At 39.9% G+C, this 10,413-nt stretch overlaps 1 protein-coding gene across 1 annotated transcript in view; it reads right to left on the minus strand.

The window, feature by feature from the left end:
• Nucleotides 1–946, minus strand: part of LOC134314996 (brefeldin A-inhibited guanine nucleotide-exchange protein 3-like) — a 63,004-nt gene extending 62,058 nt beyond the window's left edge. Inside the window, exon 1 of the mRNA XM_062995869.1 lies at nucleotides 653–946. Coding sequence (XP_062851939.1) covers nucleotides 653–737 — 85 coding nt within the window. The 5' untranslated portion in view covers nucleotides 738–946. The remainder of the gene's footprint in view (nucleotides 1–652) is intronic.
• Nucleotides 947–10,413: the final 9,467 nt, after the last annotated feature.

Below are 10,413 nucleotides of genomic sequence, written 5' to 3' on the forward strand. Positions count from 1 at the left end.
GGACACAGGGAGAACATGCAAACTCCACACAGAAAGGACCCAGATCGCCCTACCTGAGGATCGAACCCAGGACCTTATTGCTGTGAGGCGACAGTGCTACCCACTTAGCCACCGTGCCGCCCCTGCCCATGAGGAATGGGCTAAGACTCCTTAAAAACGCTGCCAGAAGCTGGTGTCTGGCTGTGCATCATGTTTGCAGCAGGTCATAATGCAAAATGATGCTCTAATCAGTACTAAAGACGCTTGTCATGAAGGGTTTGAATAATTCTGAGAGTGCAGTTAGTGTTGAATTTGGATTAACCACTTGTTATATTAGTTGTGGGCTATTTAAATTGTTCTTGTGTGACTGGTTTATTGCAAACAGATAAATAATAAATAATATTGTTAGCAACTGTACTAATAAGTGTAGTAGGCAGACGTTAGGAGACGTTACATTTTACAGTTACTGTCAAAGCAAATTTACATTTTGAAGCTTTAAAATATAGTCTTTTTGTAGAACACCACATTATGAATGACACTCATGTAAATAGCAAGTATAATACTAAAAGTATAGCTGTAAAGCTGTATATAAACGGAGACTTAAATCTCCGACTGTAATGAATGTAATATGGAGATGTTGACAGGTGTAATGCACAAACACATGAACACTCACCATACGCCACGCCGCAAGCATCACGAATAGCTTTGTATTTATTCCCAGATGCGTCCTTCTGAAGCTTTCTTAGAATTTCCTCCATTGCGACACAAAAACTGTGTTTTTCTTTTTTATTTAAACGATTTAACAACGCAGTTCAGGCCTCCTGTTAGTACCAGGCATACCCGTTGTAACGCTCGCTAGCCTAGCTAAAGATGATTCACTCTAATCCAGCCATAAAGCTTCACAACACGCGCGCATTTACTAAACCTGAAAATAAACAATCAAACCCGTTTATTACAGATTATTCGTGTTGGTATTTTAATATAGCATTTAACGTTTCGAATAGACGTGAATGGATAGATGGATGTAACAAATACTGTACAACGCGAGCTACTAACCCCTCCTCCTCCTCCTTTACCTAATAGGAAACTGCGCTTTCCCAGTACATTGGTGTGCCATTTGTAAACACAACAGTAAAGCAAGTCAGGAACATGAGAAATCCACACAAAATTCAAACAGCCACGTTTTAAAAACTTAAACATATGAAAACATTTTATAGGCGACACTTTTCTTATTATTCTATTATGTTATGAAATTATGAATTTATTATGCCCATGTGGAGTATTTTTCTTAACTTTGGGTTATTTGAGTTGATATGAAAATGGGCTTTAGTTCTACTTCAGTTGAAAATAATGACATTCTTCTTGCACAGTCGACATAATCAGTATAACCAAGAATACACGTTTTTCTTTTCAGGTACAGTTCTAGAAGAGAAACCATACTGTACTTGTGTGTGTACCTGTACAAGGATAACGCAGAAACTAAGCAGTTTGGAAATGACAAACTGAATGTTTGAATTGAAGTGTTTCTCAAGACCAAAATAGACCAAAGTCAATGGAATGGAAAAATAACAAATCATCTAGAGATATCCCGTGAAAGTTGTATGTGCACACGGGATTAACAGGTGTAAGCAATAATTAGTTTTAATCAAATGAAGACATGCCAATGGCTGGGGAAGCGAGTAAAGGTCAGATGATTAATGAATAGTTACCCTCTTTCCCACCTTGGTCAGGATGTTTATAAGAAGGTTTGGTGAGCTTGTCCGACATTACATTTGCAGTATTAAAACGCTTTGGATAAAAGCATCTGTTAAAAATTGTGACTGAATATAGTTGAAGCAATTGACGGTTAAGGACCTTCCTTGTTCAGGAGCCCAACAGTGGCATATTGATGATGGTGAGGCTTGAACTAGCAGTCCTCTAATTACTAGTTCAGTAATTAACTTTAATGAACTCTAATTAACTTAACTTCTGAGCAACAACTGCCCTTTTGTTCCTGAGTTTGTTATGGCTTAACCCCAGGAGACCCAAGCAATGATATCTTTGACAAAAAATTTGCATGTTTTTACACTTATAGCATGGAGGGGGTTGTTGTATTTTTTGCTTTAATTAAGCTAAAATTTCTTTTCACAACACTTAAAAGATGTTTTGGCACAGAGGATACTAAATGATGGATTGTTTCAGGTCATTTTGTCCTATTCTTTCTGCAAACATGTTGTCAATGTCGAATTTTTTTGTTTCAAAATTCTCAGCCCAGTCCACTACGCGTACTCTTCTTCTGCAGACATACCTTTGTAATGTGTGCAGCTTGTGGTTTTTCATTGTCTTGTTGAAAAATGCATAGACATTACTGGACAATATGTCATCTTGAAGGCAACATGAACTGTAAGTTTAATTTAAAAAGTAGCTTAATTATAAACATTTATTACAAGTATTTGTAATAAATAAATAAATTTGTAATAAAGTTGTAGCCTAGTGGTTAAGGTACTGGACTAGTAATTGAAAGGTTGCTGGTTCAAACCCTGCCACTGTTGGGCCCTTGAGCAAGGCCCTTAACCTTTAGTTGCTTAGACAATATACTGTCACAGTACTGTAAGTCGCTTTGGATAAAAGCAGCTGCTAAATGCCGAAAATGTCAAATATTAGGCAAGTAATTTTGCCTCATCATACATGTCTGATTTATGGAATGCTGCAGATATAGTTACATCAAGTTACATCATGTTACATCCAACAGTTTCCTGCACAGGGCTTTTAGAGCTCTTCTTATCTTTCTTATTAACCCAAAGCCAATCTACTTGATCCTCTGAAAATTAACTAAAAAGGTGATTAAAAAAACTTTATTGCTTATCCTTTTGATCTGTCAACTGCACTTACATATCATATGTACAGTTATCAAGAGAAGTTAAACTAAATCTGGCAACTAAATCTCAGCATGATTTTACACATAACAGCTTGTCTTATAATGTTTAATATCCGTATATATATCGTATATATCCGTATAATACATGGCAGACCTTTTCTCCATACAGAATCTCTCCAGATCCTTCAGATTCCAAGGTCAGCATGTGGACTCTCCTATTAAGTCAGGAGACTGGGACGGTCATGACAAAACCTTGATTCTGTTGTCAGTGAACTTTTTTTGTGTTGATTATAAGGTGTGCCATAGATCACTGTCCTGCTGGAAGTTAATTCCAAACAACTACAGTTTAAGCTTCCTGGCTGAGTCTTTCAGGTTTTGATTTAATATCTGCTGGTACATAATGGAATCTGTGATAAAATATATCAAACAAGTTGTCCAGGGTCTTTGAAAAAAAGCAGCCCCATAATATCACAGATCCACCATCATGTATGGGTGCATCTTTATTTGACATTTGTAGCCAAAAAGCTCTAATTTTGTGTAATTTGACTCGGCCCCGCTTACATTTTTAGTTAAACGTCTGGCAAAGTCTAGGTGTTTAATTCGTTTTTTTCCAGAACCCTTCCAACCAATTTACAACTTCTGGTTATGTAGCTGGCATTGCACAACCTGATATTGCAGAGTGAGATGTGGCCCTGGGTCAACAGGGGAGGTGCTTCAATTGAAATCGTTCGACCAATCACAAACTAGCTGCTGCTATGACATCACCACATTTGCCGGGGCTAGCTAATCCTAGCTAGGTATAATGAGTATGCAAGCTAAAAGATCCGGCAACTGTGTTACTTTCAGTATTTCAAAGAATGTTGGAAATCATTGTTCCAAGCAAAATATTAACAGTGTGCAAAGCATGAAATAAATTTCTCAGATTTACCATTAGGTTAGCCAGCTAGCTTAACTACTACTAGCTAGCATAGCAAAAAGCTATGAGAGATTAGCCAAGCCAAGGCTAGCTACAATATGTAAAATATTATTCTGTGTAAGCAAAAAAAACTGTACTACTACATGTTAAGCATGTATTATAACAAGGGGATTCAGTGCGTGCGTGGCACGGAGCTTTTTCTCTGGTTGAGGTTAAAAAATGAGAAAAATAGAAAAAAAGGAGAAAAACGAGAAAGGCCCGGCAAATGTGGTGATGTCATAGCGGCGGCTAGTTTGTGACTGGTTGAACGATTTCGATTGAAGCACCTCCCCTGTTGACCCAGGGCCACGTCTCACTCTGCAATATCAGGACGTGTAGCTGGGCACTAGACTGTAGTTAGGAAGATGTTCTGACTAGGATCTAATGTCTGAAATTTCACTGTGATCCTTGAAAATTATTTGGCCATTCTTTTGGAAAAAAATACCTCCTCATTGTCAATACAGACATACACTGATGAGCCATCCTACAGTGCATTCTGGTGCCATTTAAATGATGTGCATATGCCTGGCCATCCACAAAGTATTGGAGAAAACAGGATTCGTCAGTTCAGTTGATCTTTATCTATTGCTCCGATGTCCAGTTCCAGTGCCTGCATGGCTTGTCCACTGTTGGTGGGTACTCACCATGGCTGTCTGTGAGCTATCTACTTGCGCCTGGTGTGTGATGGCAGCATTAAAGCAGAAAAGTACACTAAGATTTTAGAGCATCATGAAGAGGTTGAATTGTGCCACTCCAGTGAGAAATAACTGGGTCCAAATTGGCCTCCTTATTGTAGAAAATGTTTGTGTCTTTTCTCCAAAAACTGAGAACAGACGTTTAACAATCAAACCATGAGCAGACAACACACACTAACAAAGTATTTTACTTATTTACACTTACAGACAGTTTAGAGCAGGTAATCTACATTATCTGTGTCTTGGAGGGTGAGAGAAACTCATGTGAAGACAGGTAGAACATGCATAACCTCTCACAAACAGTGACCTAGGGCAAGGCTTGAATGCAGGTCCCCAGAATCCATGTTGGTGTGCTGCATCAACAACTGTTTTACCCACTAAAAACACTGATACAATTAATAAGTAAATAAAAACTTATTTATGGATTTTTTTACACCCCAATAATCCCACTTTATATAATAATCAAACTGTTCACTTTGTTCTTAAAATCAGAGCTACAGTATTTTACAACTCTAGTTCTATAATAGTTGCTCAAATAGGATAACTGTAAATAAAAGCAGACAACAATGATTTGCAAATCATTTTTGACCTGTATTCAAGCACTTAATTAGGAACACCTGTCTTAAATGTCAATTCATTTTCCTTTTAGAAGGTACACCTTCTATATAGATGCAGTGGGGGCATACATTTACTGACCAAGGTCCATCTGTTGCTCTGTATACCTTGTCAAATCTTTAGAAAAATCATTGCAGTTTCGGAATATCTGTATTATTTAGCTTTTTGCACAGTATTATTTTTTATTTATATTATTTATTATGATTTAAACATCATGTTTTACACACTTTGGATACATTCATGACAGGACAGGTAGTTACTGATTACGCAAGATTTATCAGTTTAAGTCTTTTTAATTTCAAACACAGTTGCAAACAATTTTGTATCTCCAATTCACCACACTTGCATGTATTTGGACTGTGGGAGGAACCCGGAGCCCTGGAGGAAACCCACACAGACACGGTAAGAACGCTCCCCCTGATAATCAAACCCAGGACCTTCTTGCTGTGAGGCGACAGTGGTACCAATTGAAGTCATCGTGCTGCTCTTGCTTTGCACAGTAAAGTAGCAAGCTCATGTGGTTATATTAATAGGTATCAAAAGTCACAGGCTTTTAATTCTCTTTTTTTTTGGGGGGGGGGGGGGGGGGTGTCACTTTATGCATGCATATTTCTTTGGATTATTTTATTCTTCCTCGACCTTTGCCCCGTTCGGTTGCGGTGTCGGCTCTTGGCGGATCATGATCCACATTGATTTGGCACAAATTTTATGCCGGATGCTCTTCCTGACACAACCCTCCCTATTTTATCCGGGCTTGGGACTGGCACTACAATGCACTGGTTTGTGCATCTAGCGGGACCTTCTTGCTACCCTACTAAGCCACCGTGCCGCCCATTTCTTTGGATTATCTGAATCTTTTAATAATGTAATGGATTGTAGGTGGTAAAAATCTTTAAATTCCCTGCAAAATTCTGCATTTCTTGGATTGTGTTGCACCCATCATGATTTTAATAAACTTTTTGTAAAAGACAGTTTAAAAGTCAGTGCTGTTTGCTTTGATTAAACATTTAGTTTGAAGATCAGAGCTGATGTTTGGCAGGTATTTGAGTACGACTTGCTTCACATGACTCTGCTATATAAAGCAGAGCTGCAGCGACCTTGCAGGTTAGATTCTACTCAAACACTTAGCGTGATGGCTGCCGTGTGACGAGCTCGCAAATTTTCTCGCTGCGTTGTCCGTTTTTCCGACCGTGATCTGTAAACACGCTGATATTACACGATTAAAGCGTCTGCACCCAGAAGCTAAGAGAGAAACCGACATGGTAAATATCTTTCGATGCATATAGCTGCTTGCTAATCTGCTTGTTGACTAAAATTGCTAATGCAACGTTTATGACGTAGATTTGCATTTCCCACCTGTTTTCAGTTATGACCCGCCTACTTTGCTTTAACAGACTTGGAGATTGTCGAATCAGTATGTAGGGGCGGGATACCACCAGCCAATCCTAGTTTACTAGCCTTTCGGAATACGAGTGGGAAAAACAACAGACTTCTGCATGTACTATAATGTTAAGGCTGGCTAAGTTCCTGTTTACATGCAGCAAATCCAGCACTGCAGCAAAATGACAGTAAATAATAATAAACTACAGCGGTTCTATTTGATTGTCACAAACAGCTATATGAAATGGTAGCTTTCCTAAATACACTATAGTAAATTAGCAAACATCTCTAATGGCATGTGGCTACATCGATTTGTCAACTTGAAAGTTACACCCCCTCCGTGAATGGATTTTGTACTGTAGTAATCTTACAGTTTCTGTGTCGTTAATGTCAATGCCCTCCCAGTAAATTACAATCTGATACGAATATAGACTGAGGCTGATCAGCCAGTTGGGTAGTGTTAGGATTTTTGGAACATAACATCATTATTAAACATAAATTCAATGTGAGAAGTTTTACGGCATTTCCCCACGTGGCTCTTTGTCTGGTAGGTGCACTCAAAATGGCGCCTACCATGATCCCTTGTTAGGGACCCTCCAGATGTCTGCCGTAGGGGGGGAGGGGCGGAGCCCTGGGCTTTTTTAGCACATTTCATTGGCTCCACCAGCAGTGAAGGAGGAGGAGCCTAGCTTAGTTTTAAAAAACCGCGCGCTCAGACGCAAGGGGTCTCTTTTCTTTTTGGCTGGCGATCATCTGGATTGCAGGAGAAAAGGAGCGCCGATCGGCTTAGCTCTGACATATATTCACAGATCATTTCTTACACTTAATAAAGTGTTTTTGAAGAGTACTTTCTGGATTCTCCGACTGCTTCTTCAAGGCTTCTCGACAAAAAGATTCGTCGTAACAGATGGTAGCAGAGGATGGTTCGAAGAGGCCTGAAATAGCATCAAATTGATTCAGCTGACTGAGCTAAGACCTGGATTCTGGGAATCTTTTGTACTCAGTACAAGGCGCGCCTACACAAGGTAAACAGACGTTCTCTGTATAGATTAGCTGCACTTATTATTTAGCGTAGTGAGTGTGAAATTGAATCTCAGAATCCGTAAGTGTCTGATTAAATTACTAAAGTATCATTAGATAGTTTAAAACTGTGAATATATGCTGGAGCTAAAATGTATGTTTCCTGATTGCTGAGTTTGAACCAGACCGGTCTAAATAAACTATACAGGGCGCCATTGTGTTCAGCTGGGTCGGAGCTCGCGGACACCATTGGAGCGAAAGGAGAGTTTTGGTAGCGGGGCTCGATTAATTTGATTGTTCTAAAATTCAACGAGCCTGTCTGTTTTGGTAGGGGGGCTCGATTAATTTGATTGTTCTAAATTTTAACGAGCCTGTCTGTTTTGGTAGCGGGGCCCGATTAATTTGATTATTCTAAATTCTAAATTCGGTTCGAAAAATAGTACATCAGGAGTTTTGTTTGTCAGTAAATTTCTGTGTAAATTTGTCTGCGAACCGCGGGTGAAACCGTGTGTGTGCAGTGTGTTTTGTTATCTTTGGTTTGTCGGCCATCTTGTCTTTGTGTGTGCAGTGTGTTTTGTTATCTTTGGTTTGTCGGCCATCTTGTCTTTGTGTGTGCAGTGTGCTCTGTTATCTTTGGTTTGTCGGCCATCTTGTCTTTGTGTGTGCAGTGTGCTCTGTTATCTTTGGTTTGTCGGCCATCTTGTCTTTGTGTGTGCAGTGTGCTCTGTTATCTTTGGTTTGTCGGCCATCTTGTCTTTGTGTGTGCAGTGTGCTTTATTATCTTTGGTTTGTCGGCCATCTTGTCTTTATCTGTGCAGTGTGCTTTATCTTTGGTTTGTCGGCCATCTTGTCTTTGTGTGTGCTTTGCGTTATTTTTGTCTGTTGGCCATCCTGTCTTTGTGTGTGCAGTGTGCTTTGTTATCTCTGGTTTGTCGGCCATTTTGTCTTTGTGTATGCCTGGGGTAAGTTGTTGCAGATAATTTTGCGCAAACTGTGAGTTAAGATGAAGTATTTGTTATGGTACCTTATTAAGTGTGTTTTAATGTGGGTAGCGTCTGAAAGAATCCATTGACTTACAAGCCCTGGTGAATTGTATTTGAACAATAGGTTTTAATTCTTAAACTAGGAAAGGGGGCACTCAGAGTAGAATTCATCCATTTGTGAAAAGTATTATCCCTCACAACTGAGAAGAGTAAAACATTTTCACAAGTAATTAAGGAAAATCTCCTTAATCAGGGTTGTTATAGGGAATAAGATTAAAATTATTTGAGAGTAACACAGTGCTTGTTAATTGTGATAAGAGATTTGCTGGGTGTGTTGGTGCATGTATTGTTGAGAGATTGTTCTATTGTTTCTTTGTTCTAATGTGTGGGGGTTGTGAAGTTAGGAACACATGTCTACGTGATCCAAAAGTTTAAGGCCTCCATTGTAGTGTTGATGATAAACTTTAGAAATACTGCATGTGCTCCCCTCTGTAGTTGGTAGTGAATTGGAGGAATCCCACCGGGGGCCCTGGACGACCCTCAAGGGGCGGAGCTAAAGTGACATCACGAGTGACTGACATTATCTGCGACTCCCCATCTCTGTGTAAGACCATTTCTTCCCCAGGTGAATAACTTGGTGTGCGTTGCCTTTTAGCTTGACACTTTATCCAGTCCATCACACTTGTGTTTGACTTTGACTGCTCAGGTCTTTGATAACAATATATACAGTAAACTTCAGAGTTAGTTATATTTAGAAAAAAAAAAGTAGAGTAGTGTAACCTAAAATGGGAGATCTAACAGCAGGACAATTGCAGCAGGTAGTTATTAATAGGATCAAAGACACCACACCAGTAAAAGGTAGAGACAAGGAAGGTGAGAAATATAAAAAATTATTTCATAATTGGGAAACTAGGGGATTGTATCCAGTTTCAAGTGAGCCTGTTCCTCCAGCTGCACAGAGATTAAAAATCTTGGAACACCAGCAGGGAGAAGTTGAGGCGCAGCAGGAGAAATTAGATCGAGAAGGGTGACTGAGGGCATTAGCAAACAGGAGACAGCTGGTAAAGCTGCAGCATCAACTAGTTAGAACTAAGGTGGCTTTGCAACATATGAAAGTTGTAATAAGCAAGGCAGATAAAGAAATGAGCAAAAGACTTGCGACTCTAGACGTTAACACACCACAACCTAAGTTACCAGTCCCTGATCCATCAGTTTTGAATTCCGGTGCAATACCTTTGCCTAGGGCCCCTCCTCCATATGAAAATGTAAGTAATATGTTAAAAGTTCTCCAGCAGATGTCGTTAAGGGATGAGGAGCATTCAGATCCTACTAAGCAGGAACCAACCCCAACTAACATCAAAGCCTATAAAGGCAATTACACCTGTTTCAGGAGCAACAAACCAGGACCGATAAACAGGGGAAATTTTTCAGAAGGATGGTGTAAGGAAACCATTATCCTGGATAGTGATGGGAATTATACAGGCAGCCAGCTGAATGCACAAAAATTCAGTAGGGCGGATTTAGTATGGTTGTGTGGAGATATGAGAATCCGGCGAAGGTTGCATGGGAATTGGTCTGGGGGGTGTGCGTTGGTCTTTCTGATTATGCCTTTCAGAATTTACAAGCAGCACGGAGTGGAGGATGCCGCGGACGTCCTGACCAATCACCACAGCCATCGAAGAGACACCCGAGAGGTCAAACCTGGCGGATCCTTCGACAAGACCGTGTGGATTGATGGTATAGGGGTCCCAAGGGGGGTCCCAGATGAATTTAAGGCTAGGAACCAGATTGCTGCAGGGTTTGAAAGTGCACTCTTTTGGTGGGTAACTATAATGTAGACTGGATAAACTCAGTGTTCAGGCCATTGAGGGACAGAGACCAGCTAGACCAGACTTCACTTATGACCATACAGAATAGAATGGCATTAGA

The sequence above is a fragment of the Trichomycterus rosablanca genome, chromosome 5 (assembly GCF_030014385.1).
Source record: "Trichomycterus rosablanca isolate fTriRos1 chromosome 5, fTriRos1.hap1, whole genome shotgun sequence".
In the NCBI taxonomy this organism is placed as follows: Eukaryota; Metazoa; Chordata; class Actinopteri; order Siluriformes; family Trichomycteridae; genus Trichomycterus; species Trichomycterus rosablanca.